The 27,940-nt window shown below is 51.2% G+C and overlaps 1 protein-coding gene across 2 annotated transcripts; it reads right to left on the bottom strand.

Annotated features, from left to right (window-relative positions):
* Positions 1-908: 908 nt before the first annotated feature.
* Positions 909-27,904, bottom strand: SMG5 (SMG5 nonsense mediated mRNA decay factor). Of its 2 annotated transcripts, none has more exons than XM_020912480.2 (22): positions 27,661-27,904; positions 24,126-24,224; positions 23,474-23,597; positions 22,711-22,867; positions 20,744-20,833; positions 19,473-19,562; positions 18,720-18,798; positions 14,815-14,940; positions 14,641-14,709; positions 13,985-14,193; positions 13,193-13,330; positions 12,447-13,046; positions 10,784-10,959; positions 9,578-9,653; positions 8,965-9,140; positions 7,816-7,974; positions 4,928-4,987; positions 4,466-4,625; positions 3,982-4,072; positions 3,080-3,154; positions 2,509-2,647; positions 909-2,327 (listed from the first exon to the last, which is right to left on the bottom strand). In XM_020912480.2, the coding sequence occupies exons 1-22, from the start codon at positions 27,732-27,734 to the stop codon at positions 2,244-2,246; spliced, it is 3,051 nt and encodes a 1,016-aa protein (XP_020768139.2). In that variant the 5' UTR covers positions 27,735-27,904; the 3' UTR covers positions 909-2,243. The 2 variants fall into 2 exon arrangements, with proteins under 2 accessions (XP_020768139.2, XP_070323607.1); XM_070467506.1 differs by lacking the exon at positions 27,661-27,904 and adding an exon at positions 27,390-27,410.
* Between the last annotated feature and the right edge of the window lie 36 nt (positions 27,905-27,940).

The following is a 27,940-nucleotide window of genomic DNA, read 5'->3' on the forward strand; positions in this document are numbered from 1 at the left end:
ACTTTGGATTTTCCAAAATCACTTCTCACTGTGCTTTGCTGCCTTAGTGCCTGGTGCTGGACAGAATTCAGAGCAAATGCATTTGGTAAATGTTGGTTTAAACCACGAGGGGTTCACCAAGCTTCTCCATTCCCCAGACACACTAGAGGTGTGTCAATCCTAGTGAAGGGACGGGTGTGATGACTCAAGAGGCTGGTTTCAAGCTTCACCTTCATCTCTCCTGTGAGGAGGCTTCTCCTTGATTCAGTAAACCCAGCTGAAGACCGCCAACCGCCCCCAGGCTGTCACCTTCAAAAGTTAACCCTTGAACATGGGTGTGAACTGCATTTATAAACAATTTTTCACTAGATATGTACTCCGTGCAACATGGCCCATGTTTGAATCATGGGTAAAGCCAACAGGATAGCTGTGTGCAGATTTTGACTACATGGGGCGGGGGGGGGTGGGGGGTGGGGGGGTGGGGGGGTGGGGGGGGGTGGTCAGTGCCCTAAAGTCGCATGTTGTTCAGTCATCTGTATAGCTGTTACCTACCAGCCTTGGTCTTCTCTGGTGGCTTGTCAGTAAAGAATCTGCCTGCAATGCAGGACACCTGGGTTTGATCCCTGGCTCAGGAAATGGCAATCCACTCCAGTATTCTTGCCTAGAGAATTCCGCGGACAGGCTACAGTCCATGAAGTCACAAGAATCGGACACAACTGAGCGACTAACACATCACCCTTATGAAGGCACCAGCTCAGGGCAGTCAGTGAACTTCACAGCTGTCAAAACCGCTTCTGGAGTTTGTGTTTCAATTGCTGGTTTCTTGCTTCAACTGGGCCACATCAAAGAAACCTTTCCAAACTGCCATTTCAGCCTGTAATCTCTCCCATGTCCCAATAAAACTAGAGAAAGGCACCAGGAGACAGAGAGGGCTTCAGGGGGTCTTTATTAAGTGATGCTTTAGTCTCAAGTCTCTGCCAGGGACTGGAAGTGGGAGTGATCCCACCCCCCCAGGCTGTCCCAGACTTGCCTTCTTAGAGAAAGGATGCAGGAAGCCTGCTGTCCCCTGAGAACAGCCTGGGAAGCTGGGCTAGCGCTGGGGTGGGGAACAGCAGAACTGAGACCCCCCACCCTCAGCCCCCAGCCCACGCTACGTATGCAGCCTGAGGTGGGAGGGGCTGAGGCAATCCTGGCCAAAGGCTCCCTCACGCAGCCCCACTCCTGTGGCTCCACTCACTGCCCTGAGCTATTCATGATCTCTGCTCTCACATTCACCTTGACACTCCCAAAGCTAGCCCCACGCTCAGCTCCTCCAGGCCTTCAGTCCTGGGGAAGGACAGAAGTAGGGAAGCCCACCAGGGCAGAGGGCACCCAGCCAGGCAACTTCAAGGGGCCTCTCCTTCCTGCTGCCCATCTGAGTGCAGGCCCCTCCCTCGATAGTAAGCAGGGTGGTGGCCTCAAACTTGGCCCCCCTCTCCTCTTTCTGGCGTCCCACTCTGTCCCAGCACAGAGCGCAGTGACCGGGGGCTGGGGGGCACGGGAGCCCTCCCTGGCATACAGGCCAGACTGCCTGCGCTGCTGCGGGCCTGCTCCCTGCACAGGAAGCTAGCAGAGGGGAGGCAGGAAGTGAGCGGGGCAACGGTGTGCAGCCCCCGCAGCAGCAGGAGGGGTCCCAGCCCTGCCCTGCTCTCGGTGCCAGCAGCTCCAAGCCCCTCTTCCTTATGAGTCCCCAAGGCTCCAGAGCTGCCCGTCCCTGCAGAGGGGGACGAGAGGGGCGGGTGGTCCTTGAGGAGAGGAAGGGTCTGCAGAGAACCACCCAGACACCCGGTGTTACCCAACTCTGCCCCAGGCCCCGAGGGCCCCAACTCCTGGCACCACCCACCCTGCATCTTGGGTGAGGAAGCGCCCCTTCTGCTGTCCCTTCCCCTCAGAGGTCCAGAACCACTCCAATGAAACAGACCCGCACCTGCCACCTGCCCCTGGGGAAAGCAGGGGGCTGAGGCAGGAAGGCTGGCTAGGCGCCCACAGGCCTCTCCTGCTCCAAGCACTTTCCTTGCTTTCCTGACGTCATCTTGGCAACAGGGGGACCCCGCCCTCCCAGCTGGCTCCTGGGCCCTCCCTGCAGCCCATGTGCAGCTGGGCTTCCTTCCTGTGTGCGTGCTTGAGTCTGCGTGTGGTGGGGTGACTACAGGTGGTGGTCCTGGCTGCCAGGGAGGGCACGAGAGATCTGGAGTCAGCCCCGCTGCAGGGCCTGGGGGTCAGTCTCAGCCAATCTCCTTCCACTGCTTGTAGAAGTCCAGAACATTCTTGATGTCCACACTGGCATGTACAGCGGCCTGCAAGGCTGCCTGTGGAATTGGGGGAAGGACAGATGGAGGAGGGCCTGACCTCCTAAATTACGGGACAAGTCGTTGAGGGGCTGGGGAAGGGGTGGTGGAAGAGGAAAAGGGCAGCTGCCTGGTCTGAGGGAGTCAACTTCGGTACCTCTTCCCCATTCCACTCTTCCCCGCACATCACCCCGTGACCCACCTGCATAGCGCCTGAGAGCGTGCTAGGGTTGTCCAGTGGAAGGCCTGTGATGATGGTCACCATGCCACTCGGGTCCTCCTCACCTGCCCCCTGGGCTAGAGTCAGCTGTTTGCAGCTGTCCAGGATCTTATAGAGCGTCCTGGAGCGGGAAGGGGAGAGGGAGGAGGGCTAAGTCCCAGCATTAGCGCAACCTGAATACCAGATCCCCAGGGCACAGGGGAAGCTGGGATGAGGAGGGGCCCAGGAGACAGGAGAGCTATCAGGCAGCTTGGAGCAGTGGCTTCTGGAAGCTGGCCTGGAGGCTATGCTCCAGGAACTAGGCAAAGATACGGTGAGGGAGGGCCCTGAGCCCAAGGATCTCAGGGCCGCAGAGGCTCCAGAGCTGGAGTGACTTCTCACTCCCTCTAGGGTGAGATCTGCAGAGGCACCTGGCAGGCCGAGCCTGGCCCCAGGCTGGTCCTGCTGCCTGTGACTGTGACTCTGGCCCCATCCCTCTCTCCTGGGGCATGCCCACAGAGGAGCAAGGCGGGCAGCGTATCTGGGGTTCTAGGGGCGCAGGTGGAAATGTTACCAGGCATCAGCATCCTGCCTCTTCAGCTTATGCCGCTCGAAGCTCTTCCCCGCCTCTCTCTGGCAGCGAATGTACCTGCAGGGAGACGGGAAAGTGGCAGTGGCGGGGGCAGGGGTGGGGGGGTGCCCAGCTCACACAAAGTGGGCCCTTTTGGCAGAGACCCCGTGTCAAGGGAGGGGAAGGGGCATCTCCTACGTCACAGGCCAGTCTGGAGCCATTCTAAGTGGCTCCCCAGCTGCTGAGCCCTGCTTGTTCCTCCTCCTGATAACATCACTTCTTTGGTTCCTCCCTGGGGAGGAGCTGGATGGGGAGAAGCAGCGAATGCTTTTCAAGTCAGTGCTTCTGGAGACAAGGTCCAAACAAGAAGGCTTTGTGTGACTTCCTGGCCAGGCAAGGGCAGATGCAGAGGAGGGTGGGCCAGCCAGCACAGAGCAGGGAGCTTTCTCCCTCCTCCCAACACCCAGTGCCTAGTCCTCTTCTGGCCCCAAAGGCCAGAAGGAAGGGCCTGTGCTGGGCTGAGCACCTACACGCTGCCACCCCAACCCCCTGAACCGTGGGAAGCCCCTGGTCAACCTGATCACCTAAAGAAAGGAGAAACTCCTGCAAAAGCGCCCATGGCTTGAGTTGGGGGGCTTGCTCCCCTCTCCCCACTGACACTGATCTCATGTTTGCCCCACAGGCAGATGGAGAGCAGGCCAGTGCTCCCCAGCAGGGCTCCTGGCTCCTCCAGTCATTGTTTATTTCAGCACCTAACCCCCTCACTAATAATTATATCCTTGGCCTTCTTCCCCAGGCCGTGAGCCAACTGTGGGCAGGGACCATGAACATGCGTCTTACACAAGGACACACAGGCATCTGTGCTGACCTGGGCTCAGCACAGCTCCAGCCAGGCCTGCACTCACCTGTTCCCTTTTTTAAACTCTGCCTCCAGATATCGGATCCCATCCCGGGCCCCTGGGTGCTCCTTCTTCAGCAAATCCAGGCCATCGATCACTGGCGGACATGGTGAGGGTGGGGGAAGGACGAAACAGATGAGCTCCGGCTGCTGTAACGCGGGCTCTGCAGAGGCACCTGCACTCGCTCCAGGACGCACTGCAGCCCCACAGGAGCCCTGAGGGTCTGACTGACCTGACAACAACGCACTTGGCCATTTACCAACTGCTTTCCCTTAGATTTTCTCACCTGCTTCTCCCAACCTCCCTGTGAGTCAGGCTTTGACAGAGATGGTCATGCCCCCTTCACAGGTGACATGACCAAAGTTGAGAGAGGTGGCTGGACTTGACCAAGGCCACTGTGTGTGAACTGGGCCCAAGTAAGGGTCTCTCAATCCCAAGCCAGATTCTCTCTCAGCCACACTCTGTGCCCCGACCTCTCCAATACACTTACCTGTCCTTGGGATGATGACGATGAAGCGGCCACTGGTGGCCAGCTGACGGATGACAGGGAGGTGGTGGCAGAGGGCCTGGGTGTCGGGGACGAGGTAGGGAGACATTGCTGACTGTGCCTTGGGCTGCTGCAGGCTCCCTTCCAGCTGAGAGACCTCGAGCTGTTGAGAGAAGGCAGGGTTAGGGGGGAGCTGCGTGCGGGCTGGTGGGGGGAGAATGCTCCTAAAGGCGGCTCTTACGGGACTCCTGCTGCCATCTCCTAAGAATGGCCTCAGAGGAAAAGTAGACAGGAACAAGGGTTAAGAGGAAGAGAAGGAAAAGAGAGAAGTGGAGGCGGAAAGGGAGCACAGAGGCTCAGAGACAAGGCAGCGGTGGAGGGCAGTCTCTGCAAGGTGGGGGGCCACGCGGGGCTTCAGCAACAACGGGTCAAGAGCAGCAGCAGTGCTGGGCCCTGGCTTCCTACCTGAAGTCGTAGCTGGGCCATGTCTCTCATCAGCCTGTTCCGCCGCGCTTCCTCCTGTGCCTACAAAGGGGGAAAAGAAACAGGTGTTAAGCCTGGGACAAGGAGGTGAGGGATATTCCTTTCTCCAGCGATCAAGAACTCCAACAGGGATTCCTCGGGTCTGAAATAGGTACAGCCTTATATAAGTTAACTCTCTGTATTGCTACCACTAAGTGAGGGGAAGGTAGGCGTGGGAGACAAAATACCACTCTGGTGCAATCCGAACACATCCCATTAGCAGCCCACGCCCCCAGGGAGAAAAGGCGGGGACAGCACCTGTCTGGTCTCACCTCTGCCCCCTCCTCCCAGGGAACACCATCCATGCAACCCTTCACTTTCTATCACCATCCACTTGCAAACTTCTTCCAAAATCTACAGCTTCAGCCCAGACCTGACCACTCCTGAGTTCGAGATGTATATACCCAACTGCCTACTCGACAGCTCGATCTGCTTCTCTAAAGCTGCTTCTAATCCTCCCATGTTCCCCAGCTTGCTAAATAAACCACCATCTGTCAAGTCAGAAAGCTAACCAGCTTTGACTTTTTCCCTCCCTCTCTCTCAGCCCCAGAAGTTATCAGGCTCCCAGTCCTGTCGACTGTACCTCCTTTAAAAAAAAGAAAAGTCACTCACATCCCTTTGCATCCTTCTATCTTCAAAGCACAACCCTGGCCTAAGCCAGTACCCCCACCTTGACTATTAAAACCACCTCCTTTCTGTTCTCTGCCTCCAACCCATTTTCTCTGCCTGACAACCAAGGCAATCTTTCAAAAACCATCTGTGGTCCACCATGGCCCTGACTAAAAGCCCTGTGATGGTATTCCTTTGTCTTCTAGATGAATATGGTCTAAAGATGAAATTAAGAATGGGGACTTATTCTAGAAGACATGGGGAGCAACTAAAGACTCTTTGATGAACAAACTGGCATTATCAGAGTGAGGATTTAAATAGTAACCTATTTTAAACAGGATGTAAGCCGCCTCCTGATCATGAGAAGATGCCAGACAAAGCCGCGTGAGGGTCACTGCACAGAGCGGCTGACCAGTACTCTTTAGGAGTGTCAAGATCATAAAAGACAAGGAAAGACTGAGGAGACGTTAATAATCAAATGTAACGTGGGATCCTCAGGAAAAAAAAGAGATCTGTAGGAAAACTAGTGAAATCTGAATAAAGCTTGTAGTTGATACTACTGCACCAATCCTAATTTCTTAGTTTTGATCATTATACTATGGGTCGGAAGTGTCCACCTCTTACCCCCATCCAGAGTGTCCCCTTTGAGAAACGCTGGCAGAGAAAGGAAACAAGGGAGGCAGAAGACCGGGCCCGTGGGGGAAAGAGGTGTCCCTGACCCCAGCAGACACCAGAGCCTGGGGAGCAGGGCTGGTGGCCCACCTGGCCTGTGGAGAAGCTGAGCTCCCAGAGCAGCTTAGAACAAGGACAGGAGCCAGGTCTTTCCAATTCCAGGGCCCTGGCTCGGCCGCCCATACCTCCCTCTGACACTTTATGCTTCCTTGCCTATAAAATGAGGATGCAAGCGCCTGAGATGTCACATGCAAAGCAGCTCTGCACATGGAAAACTCAATAAATGATGGGAGGTGGCAACATGACAAGGAGCACGCTGCTGCCACCCCTGGGGACTGAGCCCCTTGGGCTGGAAGCCCTGCCGCGGGTGGAGCAGGATGCAGTCCCAGCAGGCAGTGTGGCCTGGCTCCAGACTGGCCTGTGGTGTCCAGCAGCACACCAGAGGGGCTCTCAGGTATACCCTGCTCCCCAAGAGGAGTCTTCAGGAGTTCTAGGCCAAAGGAAATGTCTGCAAACACTCTACACTTTCTGAAGCTGTGTAACTTCCCCATAATTATTTTTGTAACCCCCCTTGTTTTCCCCTATGGAATAGGAATAAAAGTTTTAACACAAAAGGTTAGTTTTTAACAAAATGTGCTTGCTTATAACACAGCAAGGAAGGGAGTTTCTGGGGAGCCAGTGCTCCTTCCCATCTGCAGGAAGGGGGTGCTAGAGGTGGGGGAGCCTGTGGTTGGGGAAAGGAAGAACACGGGGGAGGTGACTGGCTTGAGATAAGGAAGAACTCCTGGGCTTGCCAAGACACGTGAGCTGTGTTTCCTGTGCCAGACACCACCACCCAAATGTGCCGGGGCCACTGAGCGGGGGGAGGACAACATGCCGGGGCTGTGCAGGTCCCCTGCAGAATCCGGACCGCGGCTCACAAAGCTTTAGCGCCACAAGACACAGGCCTGTCTCGTCTGCAGCTCTAACTCTCAGGCCTGGGCTACTGATAGAGAGCAGATTCTCAGGAAGTATCTGCAGAATGAATGACTGAATGAAAAAGAGATCACACAGGTCACCTCCTACTCTTTGGGGCTCTTGTGGGATGGGAGGTTCCTACATGGTGTTTGATGCAGGAACCTTAGTCAAGGAGCATTTGCTGAGCACACACACTCCATAATACAACATGCAAAGTGCCTGACATTCACTACCATGCCTTAGTCACAACAACCCCCTAAAGCTGATTCTACAATTCCTACGTAACTGATGAGGAAACAGGTTTAGCAAGGTTAAGTGACTTGCTCAATTCAGACTAGGAGGTGACAGAAATGGCCCTCAATCCCCAGTCTAGATACAGCGGCAGTGCCAGGCTGCCCCTGCTCAAAGCACCTCAAGCCCTATCTGCCCTTAGCTCCCTCGCTGCCCTCTGGTCTCCCTAGGCTCCCTCTCCGCTGCCCGGGCCCCCGTGACCAGGTCCTTCAGTCAAGGCCACAGCATGTCTGTGCCTCTGACCGTAGTTTCTCAGTGAGCCCGGGGGAGCAGAGCGGACGGGGAGGGGCAGCCTGACTCACCATGCGGAACTGGGCCTGGGCCTGCTGCAGCAGGCTCTCCTGCTCGGACTGGGCAATGCTGACAAAGATGCCGACCTCTGCGTTGAACTGCAGGATGCTGCCTTGCAGGCGGGCAACAAAGTGGCCAAAGCTGCGTATGCAGCAGATACGCACGACTGTCTGTGGAGACATGGGAGCCAGCCTGGCTGAGCAGCGTCCTCCAGGCTCACCTGCCCCACCGGGGCTCCTCCCCGCCCTCCGCCAGGCCAGCCCCCTCAGCAACATGGGCTCCCTGCAAAGGCCTGGGGTGTGGAGGGAGAAGAGCACCGGGGCCCAGAGCCTGCAGCTACCAGAAGGAGAGTGACCACGTAGGGGAGGAGCCTCAGAGGGACTGGAGAAGCAGCACTCAGGGCTGAGAAGAGAGATAAGGCCACGTGCCGGGAGACACGAGACCTGGGTTCTCACGCCATCTCTCTCCTCTAGGGCTCAATCCTAATGTGTACAATGAGAGGACAAACTAGATGAACATTTCCAACTTATGCTTTTGGTCAGCAAAACCCTTCTTTCCCAATCAAACAAAAATCTCATATAGAGTGCTAAAATATAAAACAGAGTATAAAGCCAACCTGCTCTGGCTGGAGAAGGAGAAACCAAAGGGGGGGGCGTGTGCAGTGTGCGTGTGTGTGTGTGCGCCTCTGTGCGTGTTGCTGGCACACCAGGCCACTTGGCTTCCCTCTGCTGCCCCCAGATGGCCTATGTAGTGACACAGATTCAAGGGTGAAAGTCACTGGACTAAACGGACAGCACATTCCCTTCCAGCTCCAACTTTCCCTGTTTACTGGTCAGCTTAGAGTAGGCTGGGCTCAAAACAAAAAAGAGATCAATAGAGATTTTAAAGCCCTAATAATTTACTTGTTCTGTCCTCTCCAAAAGGTGGGGAAAGGGGAAGGTGGCTGTTCTACAAAGGGAGACACTGTGGATGGACATTCTGCCAAGAACGACAGCAAGCCCAAACGGCTCACTGAGTGACAAAGCTGCAGCCAGGGACACGCCCCGTGTCTGGACGGAAGGGGTGCCAGCCTGCCCCCATCCCCGCCCCCAGCCGGAGCTCCTGCTCTGCTGCCGAGTCTTCAAAAACAAAGCCTGTGGAGTGAGGGATGACTGCCTCACCTCCTCTAAGGTGCTGAGCAAGAGCCGATCTGTGTCAAAGTTAAAGCGTCTGTGGGCCGCCCGGAAGGGAGGCAGGTTGCGAAGTGCCATGTCCTCTGGGAGCAGCAGGCTAGATGGGAGGTCAGGCAGTTCACAACCTTCAAGAAGCTCCTGGACTTCAGGACACAGGGCCAGGCCTGGGGAGAAAAGAGGACCGTGAAAGCCCTGCTCTGTGGGAGCCCCCAGTCAGAGGGACACAGCGCTTCCCTCTGGGAACTCCCAGGTAGGACACACTCCGCGGACAGAAGGTGGGGAGAGATGCGGGGGGGAAAGGACAGACGGTCCACGGGGCTGTCAGGCAGAGCTTTAGGAGACCAGAACTGGAAGGGCCAGAGGACCGCTCAGCAAGAACACTCCCCGGGGGCCCAGGCCTCCTGCCCTCGGTGGAGCAGTGTCGGGGCAGGAAACGAGAGAAGCCCAGACCACAATGACTGCTGTGTGTTAGGCAGGTGAAAGTGTGAATCGCATTAACCTCTTTACCCTAAGTGCCAGGTTACCAGGATGGGGGGTGGGGGTGGGGGTTGTGGGCCAGTGAAGGAGAGGGGAAGGAGGGCAGTGCCAGGGACTCACTCACCAGATTCTTGAAGTTCGCTGGCAGCTGGCAACAGATTCAGCAACACAGACAGGCGGTTCCACAGACTTTGAGAGCTCTTGAGAGAGAGACAGAAGAGTAAGTCTTTAGCTGGGGCAGTGCTGGAGACTGGCAGTGAACAAGAAAACCACTAGATTTGGGAGGTCTGGGGCTATTGTCACATGCCTAGAAGCATTAAAAAAATATTAACAAAAGGGGGCTTACACAGGACTTGGAAAACAGGGAGGAATGAAGAAGGGGAACCCTGAAGCTTCAATGAACTTTATCACCAGTTGAAGGCTTCATGAAAAGGGAAGGTGTGAAACCACAGAAAGAACTCTCTGGTTCTTGACAGTGGAAAAAGTTAGAGCACTGGAAGTGTCTCCCTGTCTAGCACAGACTTCTCCTTTCAGCCCTCCAGGTGCACACGCTGGGCCACCTCTCTGGGGCTGCAGCCTGCACCACCATCTTCACTGCACCGCCCTCGATGACCAACAGTGACTAAGGAGCTGTTGCCAGGCACAAGCACACGCCCCAGGCTGTGTGCCTGGCCCTGACCTAACTCTCTTCCAGGGAAGAGGGCGACTGACAGGGAAAGGGTCTTCCACAGCACCGAGGAAAAGCCTCAGAACACCAGAGGCTTGAGATGAAGACTCTGAACCTGAGATGGGAAGGAGAAGGCTGCCATCAACCCAGCCAGCCTCCGTGGGAGCCCACCTCTGACACTGCTCACTCCAGCTGCAGAGCTCTCTCTGAGCCATTTCCCTGCCCATAACAGCTGCACCTTGTCTGTGCACGCTGTCACTGCCCAGTCCCATCTCTCGTCACCACGCTGTGCCCTCTCATTTCTCTGGGTGCCGATGTTTACCTACCAAGGTTAGCCCTTGAACATGTATTTTCATCAACATTACTTGCTATAGCCGGCATTATGCCTAGCGCTGGGGACATAAAGCCGAATAAGCAGCTCTCTCACTTTCCCAGTCCACAGGACTTATATCCCAGCCAAGGCCACAGGCTCTTTGAGGGCAAAGGCCATGCCTAAGCCTTGCCTGTAAAAAGCATTAGGAGCCAGCACAGAACCCGTGCTTGACAATAACTTTTGTCTTGCCCAGCCCAGCTGAAGGGATTCCCACACCCCATCGCGGCTGGCCCAGCCCTCCCCTCACACCCTGGGAGCTAAAGAGGGCAAGTGGGTGTGGAGGGACGCACCTGCGCACACACAATGATGAGGTCGGGGTTGGTCCGCAGCCAGTCCAGGAAGACTTTCACAGCAGGGAGCAGGCCTTCGGCCATCAAGACCTGCAGCTTCTCCTGGATGCTCCGCTCATTCCGAAAGGAGCGCCCACTGGACTCACTTCCCTCCGACTCCGAGCCCTCTTCAGAGGCTGGGAGTGGGAGACAGATAACTGGGATGAGCAACTAGTAGACACAGGGCAACAGACTTCGGCTCTCTGAGAGGAGCGTGCCCCCACCTGCCTGGACTCATTTGAAGAATTCTGACGTGAAAAGAGGAATGAGATTCCGGCCCGACTTCTCTAGGTCCACTGACTGACTGCTTTTAAGCAAGAGCCTGGTGCCTTTTAAAACACGAGCTAACCTGTGAGGTCTACAGCTACTCACTCAACTGACATCTGTCCTGTGCTCATTCTGTGTCAAAGGCAGGGCAGACAGAAAGGAGCTACGGGTAGGGTGAAAAAGGGTACAGAATTTAAAACTACTGCCAGCTCCCAGCTCTTCAAGCCTGCAGGTTAGAACAGTACGCAGATCACACTCCACCTCTGAGCACCAGTTTCCTCATTTCTTTCACTCACTCAGTATTTCCTAAGTCCCAGCCCTGTGCCAAGCCCTGCGTTAGGTAATAGGGATACAGCAACAGACAAAACATGGACTGCCCTGCCCTCAAGAGGCTCATGGCACTGGTGGGCACACATACAAGCCAACGGACATCATCACTCGAATGGGAAAGGGCTGGAACCTGTGGAGGTATAGAAGCTACAGGAGACCAGAGGAAGCCAACCCTTGGAGGACTCCCAGACCAAGTGACTTATAAGCCAAAATCTAGAGGTCAAGTGAGAATAGCCAAGCAACACACTCAGAGCAAGGGAGGGAAAGTATGTTCCAGGATAAAGGAGCACTGCACAGAAGCTTAGCAGGACAGCATTTAGAACAGGGGTGATGATTCTTCCACCACAAGACTGCCATGGGAACTTCCCTGGGGGTCCAGTGGTAAAGACTCGGTGTTTCCAATGTAGGAGGCATGGGTTCAATCCTTGGCCAGGGAACTAAGATCCCACATGTCACAAGATGTGGCCAAAAAAATTAAAAAACAAAACAACAACAACAAACTTGTAAGAAAAAAAGACTGCCATGAAAGTTAAATAAGACAAGACCCTAAAAGTGCAGCCTAGTGCTTGACACAGTGTCCAAGCCACAAATGCTTGCTGCTGCTGACCAGGTGTTCCCTCTGCACCTCAGGGGAAGGTCCTCAGGAGAAATGTCCTGTTCTAATCCACCTGCCCTACTAGTGGGTGCTGGTTTTTCTAGTTTCCAGGAGCCCTGGCAGGACCTGAGGCACCACGGGAAAAGTTATTGCTACAGTGTTGTGTGGGGAGGAAAGCCCCAAACCCATAGGGCAAAGTGGGAGTGGGAGGAGAATACAACCACAAAATCAGCTGGGAGCTGAGAACGAGGAAGTGAGCAGGAGAGGGGATCCCCAGGAAAAAGCTCCTGGGCCACACTATGGGCAGAGGCCAGAAGCAAGGCAGCAAGGGTAGGCATGAGAAGTACTCAGAGAGAAGAGCAGCCTCTCTCAAGTGAATGCTGACAGCACAGGTGTGGACCAGAGCAGGACGAAGGAGAGAGGCCCATGTACCTGGCTCTGACGGCTTGTCCACATCTCCATTGACACAGCGCCTGAGGCTGGTCGAGGTGGGCGCTTCAGTGGTGGGCTGGAGAAGCAGGTTGCTGAAGGTGGGGGCCAGTCGGAAGCAGCGTTTGGTCTGGAACATCTGGGTGGACATGGCTTGTAGATTGCTGGCAATGCTGGCCTCGCTGGGGCCCAGAGGGCCATTGAGGGATTCAGGAGCCTCTGACCTGGCCCGAGATGGCTCCAGGGCTGGGGACCGTGTCCCGTCCTCATCCTCCATATCTTCCAGGTCTGATCGGGACTCTTGACTGTTCATTTCTGAATCTGTCTCAGCGTCAAAGGCTGTTCCCCCACCTTCAAGACTCTTGTCGGAGCCACTGTCTGAGCCCTCACTGGCCCGGGTCGAGTCATGGCTTGAATCCGAGTCAAAGCCTTCGCTCAGGTCACTGTCATCACCTGCTTTGGGTGGGTGGCGGCGGCGGCGGAGGCAGGAGAGGCGGGAGAACTTCCGACTCTTTCTGACCTCACCCTCTGGAGGTACTACAGGAGGGGGCTCAGGACCCGGCTCCTCCTCCTTCTCCAAGGTTTCCTTGGACTCTGGCTCATCTGTGGAGAGAGTTCGGTCAGCACTGGGACACTGACAGGTGCTCTTTGACAGCCCCCCCAACCTCTGCCGCGCCTATGTTCCCCTCCCGTGATCCCCACGCCCCATGCTAACCTTTCCACAGACACAACCTCCCCCATCCCTGCACCTGTGCCATCGCTCTGGAATGCTGGGACGGGATTCTCGCCCTCTTCCAGCTCAGCTTGCAGCCGGATGTTGACGTGATTGACGAGGTGGGAGAAGAGGGCCAGGGTGAAGGCAATGGCTGCACTGTACTGCTTGGATCCTAAACCCAGGAAAGCCAGTGTTAGGGGCTCAGGGCCCCGAAGAGTAGGAAGCACCATTAACTCCAACCTCATCTCACCTGTTCTCAACCCTCCCAAGGATTTAATTACCTCTAAAAACTTTCTCTAAGGTAAAAAAAGATTTCTCAGGTCTCTGCACTCTCATCCTGTAATGTGGAATGTGCCAGCTCATCCTGCTTCCTCTTGTCCCACCTCATCCTCCCCAGCTGATGCTTTCACACAGGCCCCTCCCCACTCCCCAAGCATATTCACACCCAGTCCTGTCTCTCCCTCCCTTCCATCCAACCTTGCTCTACATATACCTCTGGCAGAAACTAACTGCCCCCACCCCCACTGCCACCAAGTCTGAATTCCATCTGGATCCACAGTTAAGCATCTCAACCACTCTGCCTGCCTTGGTCCCAGACAAGGGTGCGTGTATCTGTGGGTGTGGGAGGGTGGAGGGGATGGGAACATGCTGTTGCCTTTGTTTGTTCACTAGGAGCTCCTTCAGGGCTCTCTCCTACAGCCAGGCAGTGACGTAGGTGCTGAAGGGACTACTCGTGGAAGCAATTTTATGGATAAGGAGCTGCAGAAAAGGGTAGTGAGGATCCCCGAAGCCAGTGGGAGAGAAGAGAGGGACACAGGAGAGTTACCTGCTCTCTTCAAGCTGTGCACCCCCATAAGGCAGATGATGACCATTTGAAAGATGAGAAGGTCCGGGAGGAAGGCATATCCACTCTCATACTCCTCCTCATCCTCACTGGCCAGGCTGAGGTTGGGTGAGGAGGGCAAGTAGAAGAGACAGAGGTTGAAGTCCTCCAGGACTGATTGGCAAAGTGACGTCAGCTCTGAGTCCACGGAGCTGTGAAAGGGCAGGAGTAATGGGAAGTCAGTGATGGGGGCTGGGGCAGGTACAAAGAGCTGGGAATACAGGATTCAGAGAAAAGACTATGGGATCCTACAAGGGAGACTTCAGAGAGGAGGAGGGGGACTCAGTGCTGGCTGATCTCTAAAGCAGACAGAGTAACATGGGAAGGGCAGACATACAGTGGAAGGGATGTGGGTGGGCTTCCCATTCGGCCATTCCTTCAACTTCCAGTAAGCGCCCAATCTGCCAGAGGGTGGGCCACCCAGAGAATGGGCATGGAACCTAGGGTGAGACAGCGAGGGATGCCGAGGAAGGACTAGCCAGCTAGAGAATTTCCAATTGAGAGACAGAACTCACCAGCCCACGCCCTCCTCTCCAAGTCCCCTGCCATAAAGGAGCCAGTCCCAAGACAGAGTTCTTGCTCACACTCTCTCTACTCACCTGCTTTTGGGCTGCAGGAGGCTTTGCAGATACATAAAGTTCACCAGCAACCTCTTAATGTCTTTACATCTGAAATGAGAGGAGCCCAAGGTAGATGGCGAACAGCTCCGGAGTCCCTGTGGTCCTACTGTACCAACTGCAGGAAGACCCCCTCTTCCCACAGGCCCCACTCACCGCTTCTTGCTGGGAGAGAGTTTCCGAGTCTCACACTTCTTCAGCTGGTGGTACATTTTCGCTGCCTTGTCATACAGCCGCTTGAGGTTTCCATAGGCCCCCTCAAAGGACACTTCCGACTGGATGCTGAAGGAGACAGAGGTGAGCTACTGAGTCTTGGCAGAGGAGGAGACAGGAAATGTCAGTCTTCCAGAGATTTAGAAAGCACTGCTTTTCTTTTTTTAAATATTTATTTATGTACTTGGCTGCTCCAGGTCTTAGTTCTGGCATGTGAAATCTAGTTGCCCAACCAGGGATTGAACCCGGACCCCCTGCATTGGGAGTGTGGAGTCTCAGCCACTGGACCATCAAGGATGTCCCAGGAGCACTGTTTCTAGTAAATACAGGCTGCCCCCAGCCGCCACTTCCACGTACAGACTGAGGGTGAAAACTATCTTTCCTGGTAAAAACACACACATACAACTTTCAGATTAATCAGAGTAATGATGACATCTGTATCTCCTCTGCATCCAGATATGGAACAATTAATCCCATTCAACGTTACAAACATAACTTAGTTACCATCGCTGAAATACACTATTTTTCATCTTTTTAAAAGCAGAGCACTTAATGGGTAGCATTTAACAAGCATTAAGGATATTTACATATACCATTTTAGTTAATCTTCACAATATTCATTCAAATGAAAATATGTACTGAGCACCCCACTCTGTCAGGCACTGTACCCTACTACTGCCCACATTTATAGACAAGGGAATGAAGCCAGAGAGATCGAGTATAATGCAAAGGTCACACAGCTAAACATAGTACAGCTGAATCTCCAACCCCAGTCTGCCCTACCACAAAGACTAACAGCATGCTATACTTTTTTGAAATGTCTTTTAAAAATTTTTATTATTTTTTTTCCTCTGGTCATGCCCCATAGCATGTGGGATCTTAGTTCCCCAAACAGAGATCGATTCTGGGTCACTGGACCACCAGGGAAGTCCCTGAAACATCTTTTAATTATAAAAAGCAAGATATAGAAAAAGAAGAAATACATGTTAGAGGTGAATTAAATATAGCTATAAATTTTTTATATTCCTTCCACTGAGAAGTGGGTTCTATGTCACCTTCCTTTAAATCTTGGCAGGGGGTGGGGGTGGGAGACAACAACTATTGAAAAGCTTTGACCAAGAAAATATTGTAGGAGTGACTCCACCAGTTTCCAGGCCCAGGCCCTAAGAGATTGACAGACCCTAGTTTCAAGTTGCTTAGATCATTATTTGCTGTTGGGAGTCCTGAGCCAAATATGTAAGAAGTCCATCTACCTTGAGGAAGATACCACATGGAGAGGCCCCAAGACTAAAAGGAGAGGGAAATGGGTCCAGATAAACCAATTCTCCAAACATATCAGACATCAGACCAGCCGAATACCACTGCCTGACCCTAGACACTGCCACCAGGAGGAAGACTGCCAGACTGAGCCCGAGGCAAATGCCCAGCCCACAAAACATGAGACGTAACTGTTTAAGCACAGTAGAGGGCCTCAGTGGGCACCTCCCAAACCTGGATGTATTTGGCTCTTTGCAAGTGACTCCCGCTAAATCCTAATTATGAATGTGATACGGGATCCAGGACAAGTAAGGGGGGCAATCCCTGGAAGGCATACAAGGAATGGGAAAGATGCAATGGGAGGGCAGAAACCTGGTAATTATATGCAAGAATAAATACACAAATAATAAATGTGGGAGATGGAGAAAAGCTAACCCTGTTACACTGTTGGTGGAAATGTAAACTGGTACAGCCGTTATGGAAAACAGTATGGAGGTTCCTCAAAAACTAAAAATAGAGTTGCCTTATGATCCTGCAATCCCATTCCTAGGTGTATACCCAGACAAAACAATAATTCAAATAGATACATGTACCCCTATGTTCGTGTGTGTGCATACTAAGTTGTTTTGCTGTGTTCAACGCTTTGGAACCCTATGCACTGTAGTCTGCCAGGTTCCTCTGTCCATGGGATTCACCAAAAAAAACGCAAGAATATTGGAGTGGGTTGTCATGTCTTTCTTCAGGGTATCTTCTTGATCCAGGGATCAAACCCACACCTCTTACTTCTCCTTCATTGGCAGGTGGGTTTTTTTACCACTAGTGCCTTACCAGCACTATTTACAACAGCCAAGTCATGGAAACAACTTAAATATCGATCTACAGATGAATGAATAAAGATATGGCACACATATATTATACTATGTAACAGACTACTACTCAGTCATAAAAAAAAGAATGAAATAATGCCATTTGTAGCAACATGGAACTAGAGATTATCATACTAAGTGAAGTAAGTCAGAAAAAGACAAATACCATATGATATCACCTGTATGTGGAATCTAAAATATGCCACAAATGAACTTATCTATGAAAAAGAAACAGACTCACAGACCTAGAGAACAGAATTGTGGTTGCCAAGGGCAAGGTGGGGAGGGATGGATTGGGAGTTTGGGGTTAGCAGATGCAAACTATTATATGTAGAATGAATAAACAACAAGGTTTTACTGTATAGCACATGCAACTACATTCAATATCCATCCTGTGATAAACTGTAATGGAAAAGACTATAAGAAAGAATGTATAGGACTTCCCCGGTAGTACAGTGGATAGTAATCTGCCTGCCAATGCAGAGGATGCGGGGTTTGATCCCTGGTCCAGGAAGATTCCACATGCTACAGAGCAACTATGCCCTTGTGCCACAACTACTGAGCCCACACACCTTAGAGCCTGTGAGCCCCAACTACTGAAGCTCACACTCTAGGGTCCAAGAGTCACACCTACTGAGCCCACATGTGGCAACTACCTAAGCCCATGCACCGAGAGCCTATGCTCCACAACCGGAGAAGTCACTGCAATGAACAGTCCAGGACTGCAACTAGGGAAAGCCTGCACGTGGCAACAAAGACCCAGAGCAACCAAAAATAAAATTCTTGAAAAGATATATATAACCGATTCACTTTGTTGTACAGCAGAAATTAGTACAACATTGTAAATCAACTATACTTCAATTAAAAAAAAAAAACAATAAGAATACAGTGGATGGGAGGCCAATCTGTACTGATCTAGATAAGGGCAAATATTTGTTGATACTGGAAATATGTTTCCTTGACCAGGTGAACCAAGGACCACAGGTTGGAATTCTGCGGCAGAATTAGGTATTATAGTTTACACTATAGTGTAGTTGATCATTTAAGCTACAAGACCACCTTACTCCCTTTGGGCTTTGAAAGCCAATTCACTATGTGACTACTGAGAATGATTTGGCTTCTCAAGTAGACTTTGGCCCTGATAAGGTGGCAACAGTGAGTTTCCTGGCAGTTTATGTCTCACTAAAATTTAATCAAAGGCTTTCTCATTTACCTATCAGTCTCAGGTGCATTTGGTTATGGTGACTTAGTAAACTAAGTTTAACCAACTTTGGGTGCCCTGAAAAAATTGTGTTTTGTTGTTGTTGTTTGATTCTAAGAAATAAGAATGAGATCCAGGTAAGCAGTAATCCACACTGCTAAACTGATCCCCTCATCCCTATCACTTCAAGACACTGAAGCTCTACAATTTTGAAGTTCTTGTCAGAGGTTACCTTGGTACGATTTTACCAATTATATTCAATTTATCTCCTTCTTCAGGAAGGTAGCAATCCTGTTAGCTTTCATGATAGCAGACAGCTACATTAGCTGCCCAAGTACCCACAAATCCAGGTGGCTGTGTGAAAAGCAGCAGGGCTGGCAGGATGCAGGGTCCCTGAGGAGGGGCTCCCTCAATCTTACCATTCTATCCATCTTTCCCAGGAGCTAGAGAAGGAAGAGCGTAAAGAGAAAAGCAAGCAGGAACCCTGCAGATGTGAAAGCTGGTAAGAGCTGCCAAATACTCACCAGCGCAGGTAGCAGTACATGGCTTCCACATTATAGTACTTGCTGCCTGCAAGGGTGCCCAGCTGGTTGAAGGGCATTCCTGGAGAGAAAGAGGAGTCACACAGTCTGTGGCCACAACACTCACTGAAAGCTGCCAGCCCAACCCACGCTGAGCATCAGAGAACTCATGTGGAGAACAGTGGCTCTGCAGGAGACACCAGTCTCTCAGGTGATCAGCAGTTAATCTTGTTCCTCCAGGAGGTTATTGATTCCAGACTCCCGTCCTATCAGTCTAATCCCACCTGGCCCTCAGGGCTTCAGCACTGATGGGTGCCACCCTTCAACAGCAGCTGTGGCTCTCCTGGAACCCTCTCATCTCAGCTCAGTCTCTTACCTCTGAATTCCCCTTCTGACATGCTAATCCCCATCTCTTCCTGTAATCTAGCCTTATCTCTTCCCTCACTGTGCCTCCACAGTGGCAGCTGAAGCAGTCTCCTCTCTCTACAGAGACACCAGAGATGAGGAAGCCATCTTCTTTCCCTTCTTTTCTGCCTCCCTCCCTCTTAGTTCAAGACTCTCCCATTTCTCCTCTTCTTCCACCATCTTCTGAGTGTGCGTTACTTGGGAAAGAATTCAGAACCAAGGTGAAGCATTAAAGAACTGAGGGTGAGGAGGACCCAGGGGGAAGTGAGTGTGCCTGCCTGCCATCTCAACATCGTTTTCCGCTTAGAAAGTGCTGCTGGGTTGGGAGGCCCCAGTGAGGGGTCCACTTACCAATCTGAGGAGCTACTGACAGGGCTTGGTAGTAAAATCTCTCAGCTAGCAGCTCAGTGTCTACACCAGCTAGTTCATTCTGATAACGTGCTGTAAGAGGGAGAGGAAAAAAAGAAATACAGTAATGCCATGCTTCAGAAAATACCTCCCCTCATCTCGAAGTCCACTCTAGAGAGCTGTAATAGGAGCCTGGGAGGAAGATACCTGAGCTAGAAGGCAGGCTTGTCTGGGTCTCTGGCCAGCTGAAGTCTACATGACTAGCAAATTATTCAACTCTCTCTTCCTTGCTGGTAGGTCCAAAATGTAAAGAATATTTAGTGTTTGTAAAGAGGCTCTTCTTGATTATCTCTTCCCAATGAAGGGGAGCTACAGCATGTATTAATGCTTGAAATGACTTCTGATATTTGGTTCTGGAATTCAACTGTTCAGTTCTAGAGAGAAGACATGACTAATGACACTAGGTCAATCTACTGTGAAACAGCTGATTCTGTGTGTGTGTGTGTGCGCGCACGTGCGCCTGCATCTGCTCACCCATGTTCGACTTTTTTCAACCCTATGGATTACAGCCCACCAGGCTTCTCTGTCCATGGAACTGTCCAGAAAAGAATACTGGAGTGGGCTGCCATTTCCTCCTCCCTTCTTGACACAGGAACTGAATCCAGGTCTCTTGTATCTCCTGCATGGTCAGATGGACTCTCTAGCACCTGATTCTCCCTGTGCCCCCTGCCTGTGAAGGGTCCAGGAGTGGGATAAGGGCAGGGAGAGGCACCTCGGGTCAATTATAGATAATGCATCCAAAAGCCACACACCAGGAGCCCAACAGGACTAGAGATCTTTGTATATCAGGATTAGCGACTCAGGGGGCATAAAGCAAGAGTCCTTTTCCATTCTGAGATACATGCTTCAGGTAGGTAAGTCCTCCCTGAGGTCTAACCGCAATTCCCCTAGGAATCTATGAAGAGAAAAGAAAACTCCAAAAGAGAAAGACATCAAATTAAAACCTTCCGAACTTACTACTAAAACCAGGTTATCACCCTGACTTTCTTAAAGCACAAAGACATTTTCCCCTTCTTGCATTCACTCATCCTTTTTGACTCATGGAAGAATAGTGAAGAGAAGGAAACACTAAACAGACTGGAGGGAAAAAGTCATCACAGCCCAAACTACTCCTCCTGCCCTCCAGTCACCTTAAGGGTGGTACCAATAATTTGAACGGCTGGAGCCTGTCCTGGAGCCCAAAACAGAGAAAAATGAAAGGTTCTGATTCTTACACAAGTCCCCCAGGTACACCAGACATCGGTGGCATGCCATCTGTGCCCAGTCCATCTCCTTCCCTGAGGCAGACACCGGCTTCTTGCATCCTGAGAAAGAGAGAGAGAGAGGTTTATAAGCCCATTCCTCTGACCTTACCTCTGGAAAACATCTTTCCTAGGTGGAGAATGGAGATCAAGAATCCAGGTCTAGTTTTGGAACCCGGCCTTATGGGGCAGAGATGATGCCCATCCAAGACACAGGCTCACAGGTGGACAGAGGTAGGGACACAGAGGCTCATAAGTAGGAGTCATTCACAGGACAGGAAGGAACTGGAAGAGATGGTCTAGGGTCTTCAACCCAGGACAGCTGCCTGGGGAAACATCATGTGAAAGATCATCACAGGAAGGTCACTAAAAAGGAAAAAGAGGTAAAGTCAAGTGTAAGTATAGTTGTGGCTGCCTTGGGGAGCCACTCCCCACCTAAAGGTAAAAGGTAAAGATGGGAAACTTGCCCAGGAAGAATGGCATATGGATGAGGCCAAAGGAAATGCTCCTGGCTTCTGCCTGGTGGCGGAGGTCACAGAAAAGGCAGCCTGTTGAAAAGCCTGTCCATGGAGAGACTTGTCTGACCTGAGGACAGGTGGAGGCCAGAGCCACAGACGCCTGGGCTCTCACCTCTGCCTTTACCCAGGCAGCCCTGGAACTTCAAAGAACTTCAGCTATTTGGGAGGCAATTCTCCGATGGGCTAGGTACTGATCTGAGTGTATCACAAGGCCAACTGAAGTGATCCTCAAAGCAACCCCAAGGGGTAGTTACTCTTATTACTTCCATTTCACAGTTGAAGAAATCAAAGTCGCATAACAGGTAAGTAACAGAGTTGGGATCCAAATGACAATCTGGCTCCAGATACCATCCACTTATCCCCTCCATTTTGTAGACACTCTCTTAGGTATGCACCTCCCATTCTGAGAAGCCCTTCCTAATATTTACTATAGAGACGTTGCTGAGTTGGCTGAATGAGAAATATCTATAAAGAGATAAAGTTGTTTGGGGGATTAATTCTTTGAAATAAGGGTTCGTCATCTTCGTTCAGGCTATGGACCCTCCTGGCAATCTCATATGACACTTATGAATTCTGCCTTGGATTAACATTGCTTTATTTTTGGCCGTGCAGCTTGCAGGATCTCAGTTCCCCGACCAGAGATGGAAATCAGGGTCCCGGCAGTGACAGTGCCGAGTCCTTACCTCTAGACCCCCAGGGAACCCCCCCCCCCCCATTGTTTTGTTCTTAAGTGTTTCAAATGGATAAAATAGAGTGTCTTCTGAGCAGAGAATGCTGCCACACAGTGGCACAGACATAACCTCCATCTCTGACCCAGAATGTCTTTCTGCTGGTGAGGGGAGGGGCAGGGGGCTGGGGGAGGGCAAGGGGTATGAAGAGCAAGGGGAGTTGGAGGAAGAGGGAAGAGGGAAGGAGTGCCAAAGGACAGTCAAACTGAAGAGAAAACCACCAACTAGAGAAGGAGGTAAACCACAGCTCTCGGAAAATCAAAGAGATTTGCACTATCTTGAAAGAATGTCCATGATTCTCCCAATATTTCTAAAAACTGTAATACTTTCATCAAATACTAGGAAACAATCTCTAAAGTTAAAAGAAAGTGCCAATCAAATCCAACTGGGAGGAAAAAAAATGCTATCAATATCATCTTCCAGTGCCAGACTTTCTCTAGATCATTCCATCCCTCCCCCTGGCTCTACATCGGTCTACAACCCCAAACTAAAGAGGCCTCTCTCTTTCCTTAAGATCTTTACCCCAACTCATATGCTTATTTGGTTAAATCCAAATCTCATGAAGCATGTGTATGTCTTCTAGAATCCTCACAGCCTGGCTGGGTCACAAGGTACATAGATACTGAGGGATAAGAAGGCCAAAGTAGAAACAAACCAACTTGCTCCTCCAGCCCACCTTTCAGATTTCACTGACCTATGAGGGGGTCGGTGACATGGGTCCAGTCGATGCAGCATTGCAGTTCCAGCTGGTAGTGAGACTGGATATAGAGAAGGAGATGCTGGTAGAAGCCAATACCAGCAACCAGGTGTGTCCTGTAGGCACATTCCAAGGTACTCCGGCTGTGGATATGCTGGAGATTGGGAAAAAGAAGGGGCCAGTTAAGCAGCAAGATCAGAGTTCTGCTCCCCTGTCCCTAATCATTTTTATCTCACCGAAGAAATAAACTTATCTTTTTGGCTCTGGAAACTGGATAAAGTCTGGAACTTTATCCACCTCTCCTCTTACTCCTGAGTCACCTCTATACCCTTAGATCTCATTCTCTGGTCTCCCCACCTGGGCTCAGGGTCCCCTTCTCTCCTAATCCTAATTCTATATGACTCCCTCCCTCCTTTCTATCTCTTCCTTGATACCCCACCTACAGCCATGCTCTGGGCCTCTTGTCTAGCTGTCTTTTGTTCCTTAGCTTCCCCTCTTTAGACAAACTTCTTTCCAAGCTCCAAGACCTCCTCTTGAAAAGCGAAAGTTGCTCAGTTGTGTCTGACCCCCTAGATGCGACCCCACGGACTGTAGTCTGCCAGGCTCCTCTGTTCATGGAATTCTCCAGGCCAGAATACTGGAGTCGGTAGCCATTCCTTTCTCCAGGGGGACTCTTCCCAACTCAGGGATCCAACCCAGGTCTCCTGCATTGCAGGCGGATTATTTACTGTCTGAGCCACCAGAGAAGCCCTCCACTTACCTTTTTGTTAGTCTTGATAAGCTGGATAACTTCGTAATATACCTTTCTCCACAGCAGCTCCTCAGCCTTCCTCCCATAGTCCACTGGGTGCAGGAACATAAGCTTGACGCAGAGCTCACGCAGCCTATGAGGATGTGGAGAAGCATGAGAGGGACTGGCCATCCCTTGGTGGGGGACACAAGAATTGAGGGCAAGAAGGCACCTGCCGACACTCCAACTGACAAACGTCTGTGCCTCCCATTAGACATCCAGGCTCACTCAGCAGGACACAAGACAAGCGGTTCTAGAAGGCAGTGGAGCCCCAAAAGATACAGGTAGGAGCAGTAAGAATCTTAACAATCTTCACTTTCTTCCCCTGCACCGTGCTCTCCTTTCTACTCGGCCTCTGTATCTCTTCTTTCTTTCCTTCCTTATGCAGTACAGTCAACTCCCCCAACTCAAACACCATTCTAATGGCACCAGTCTGTTAGATATAGAAGCTGCAGAAAGTGAGGCATCCCCTCTCCCTCTTAGGAAGGCCAGAGATGTCACAGACCATTTATGTACCATGAAGTCAGGAGATAAGAGAGAACATGTCTGTATATGACAGGGTTTCAGGTGGAGAGGAAAACAGAAACTCTAAGGATGTGTAGTTTATAGAGTCTCAGCTTACTTGTTCCTCAGGCTAATGTTCTCCGGTTTGAACACTTCTTGATAAGCGGTTTTGTTGCAAAGGATGAGGTCAAGTCGATGCACAGCCTCCACCACAGCCCTGCAGGGAATTATAGGCAAACAGTCCTTGAGCCATGCATATGGTCCATATACTGATCTTACAGGAATAGCTACAGAATTAGGGGTAAGGAAACGAAATGGCTGCAGATAGAGCTCCAATCAAAACAAGATGAACAGAGCCTCCATCTTGATACAACCGCCCCCTCAGAAGATGTCTGGCAATGCTGAAGACATTTTTGATTGTCACAACCCCGGGGAGGGGAAGGAGAGGCACTGCTATGGCATTTAGTGTGTGCTGCTTAGACACCCCACAATACATGGGACAGTCCACCATCATAACTGTCATGCTAACTGTCAACACTGTCAAGGCAGAGAAACTCTGTGATATGGGAAGGCAGGCTCTCTCAATGGAAAGAGCATAGGTTCTGATGCCAGGCAGAAAATCTAGGGTTTGAATCTGGCTGTGTCTTACTAACTCTATAATTTTGGGTGAAGTTACCTAACTTCTTTAAGGCTTAGTTACCAATTTATAAAAATGGAGATAAGAGTAGTTACCTCAAAGGGCTGTTGTGAACAGTAAATGAAATAATTTAAATACAGCACTGGTATATAGTGAGCATTTGATATATATTGGTGAAATGAATTATTATTATTAAAAGGCTGGCTTATTATCAGACATAAAGGAAAAGCATTCCTAACACAAAAATTCTGTTCTGCAATAATGGGGTAAGAGAAAGGGGAATGAGAGTGTCCCTGAAGTTCTTAAAGTCTCCTGGATTCTGCTGAAGGAACCAGTTGTTTTAATATAGAGTATAGTCTCTAGAATCAGATAGTCTGGGTTCAAATCCTAGCTCTGCTTCCTACCAGCTATAGAGTCCTGGGTCAAGTATTTAACTTTTTTATCTCAGTTCTCTCATCTATAAAATGGGATTAGTAACATCACCTATTTTGTGCAGGTTAAATTAATTAATACATAAAGCATTCATAACAATGCCTTGTACACAGTAAGTGTTTAATAAGTACTGGTCTTCATCCTGAGGAGGATATTCCAGGCCTTAAGAGAAAAGTTCAAGGCAACTCTGCAATGAATGGCCAAGAGGTACCTAAGTAAGTATCATCTCTAGAAGGGTAAAACCCAGAGGATGACAGACAGCAGCTGTGAGAACAGATGAATCAGGCACTGCTCCTGGACACAAAACAACCGAAAAATAGTGAGTTACAATTCCTAAAATAGTCCAAAACGGATCCAGAATACTGAAACGTGCTCCTGGGCCAGGGAAAGTGGGTCACAGCAGGCTAGCATCTTGTGGTGGCTCAGCTGGTGCCCCTAAAAGCTGTCCTACACTTGGTGAAGTGATCACCAACACCCAGCTGAGTGGGTGGGATGGTAATCAAGGCCTTCTCAAAGACAGTCTTAAGAGACCAGCATTTCTCCAAACACCTCCTGGGCTGCCTAGAGATGGAAGCCAAGCTCTTTTAGCCAGCCAGGCCCTCAATGCCAAACGCAGCACCAGGCAGCCATCAGTAATACGCCAGTTTAGTCCCCAGAAAAGGGCCATGCACAGATCTAAGGTGGCGGGGAGGACTCCACACTTTCTTTTACATTTCCCATCAGACCATAGGCGCCTCCATTAAATTGTAATCTCATTTAGAACAAAAACTACAAAAACCAGTCTTGTGTCTCATTCACTACTGTAATCTTAGGTCATGACGCACAGTGTTAAAAAAGAAAAACATGTTTTAAAAAAATTTTTAAGTAGCTAAAACTGGCCTAATTGGTGCTTGCATCCCTTCCAGCATCCGTTTTCCAGCTGCCTTTTCTAAGGGGCTTCAAACATTTCAGAATTTCATTTCTATACACAGATTGTGGGAATTACCCAAATTTACAGAAGCTCCAATGCCAGTTTCATAGTCCAACAACATATTTACCTTGCGCCGAGAAATCAAACCTTCTTCCCACCAATCACCACTGCTATAATAAACAATAGAAAGAGATGTGCTGCCTCAAATTGCCACCCTACCCAAAGCCAACAATGCACAATTACCAGCAGGGAGACCCCTGTGCATACATGTAAGCCACACATGCAAACATATCAGCTTAAGTCAGTCAGTTCTGTGAGGGCAGTGGCTTGAGAAAAAACAAGATTTGAGAATGATAAGGATGACCAAAGCCATCACCAAAAGCTGGAGACAAGTGAGGAATCTCACAGCACTGCCCACGCTCTGTCTGACAGGCAGCAATGACACTCGGCGGCATGACGAGGCACACGTGCCACCCCAGTCTCTTCATCCGCCCGGAGACTGCTTGGGGCAGCCCACAGTGAAAGCCCAGAGGCTGAGGGCTTGGATCACTTTTCTATTTTTGGAGCAGCCGATACTCCCCTCTGCCTTCTGGCTTAGGAAGCCAGACCAGGCAGGATGCCTACCCAAAGGAGGAAAAGACAACATGCTCTTGACTCTTTCACTGCCAAGATGGGGCCCATGGCTCTGAAGGTAGTCTTCTCATGCAAACACCTCTGGTTCCAGAGCCTCAGCCAAATGAAAACCCCAAACTCTTAACTTCCTAGTAGAAAGCGAGAAAACTCAATTTGGTCTTTATGTGTCATTCTATTTTTGATCCACATCCAGAAACCATGTTCTAGCTGCCCCACACAAAAATATCCTCCGCTTAGGGCGGGAAATGTTCACCCCGGCCTGTTTCCAACAGAGGGTTGAAAGGCTGAATGAGAGGTTAAGGAGCGTGAGTGGCACTGTGGAAATGAGAAACCAGGAATGGAGTTGCCTGGCAAGAGACTGCAGTCATGAGGCTGGAAGGAAAGCAGGACTCAGGAGTCCGTCCCCAGGTGCCCGGAAATGGGCTCCGATGACCTACGAAAACTCTGGACTCAAAGTCCTTCACCTCCCTGCCAGTCCAACACAAATACTCTTACAGCCTCTTTATTTTCATTCAGATTCCCAAAACTTGGAGCCCTAAGTGACCTAAAAGCCTATCAAATACAGATCTCTCCTTTTAAGGATGAGAAAACGAAAGCCCAAGGTCACACGGCGAACGGCAAAGCAAAGACCTCTCTTGATTTCAGTCCAGGGTTCTTCCCTGTAAATCTTTACAGGGTTCTAAGCACTATTCCCTTCCGGGTTTTTCTCCCATCTGTGACCCCACCCTCACCTTCTCAACCGCTGCAGTCCCCAAATCCAACCTTCTTACCCCAAATCCGCAAAGCTCGGTGCCCGTCCCAAGCTCACTGCGGAAGAGATTCCCTCCACGTGCTTCCCTCCCAACCTCCCACCCACCCAATTCCTTCTTTCAGCTCAATCCCGGGTTATGGGGCCCCGCCCCCTTTGCTCCCTCTAAAATTGCACCCTCTTCGCTCACCCATACCCCAGCCCGGTACCGGAGCCCGCCTGTCCGGGAGGCCCCGCCCCTCGCTGTCCCCCACTTCCCTTGGCGGCTGCACTCACGCCGCGGCCCCTCTCACCGGTAAAGCCGCTTAGTGTGGAGGACCTTTGCTTCGGGCTCACTGCTCTCCCCTGTGGGGGGGCCTTGGCTCATGATGCCCGGACCCAGGGGCGGCTCCCGGTCACAGGCCCCCGCCACCCACCGCTACTGCCACCACTGCTGTCTCCGGCCGTAGCCGCAGCCGCCACCGCCGCCGGCCCTGCTCGGCCGCCATCGCTGTGAGGCGGCTGACCGCGACAGCTCCTCCTCCGCCTGCCAAATCTCGCGATAGCAGGTGCAGGTGGCGGGCCAGTGGCCTG

Source organism: Odocoileus virginianus, chromosome 5 (genome assembly GCF_023699985.2).
Source record: "Odocoileus virginianus isolate 20LAN1187 ecotype Illinois chromosome 5, Ovbor_1.2, whole genome shotgun sequence".
Classification (NCBI taxonomy): domain Eukaryota; kingdom Metazoa; phylum Chordata; class Mammalia; order Artiodactyla; family Cervidae; genus Odocoileus; species Odocoileus virginianus.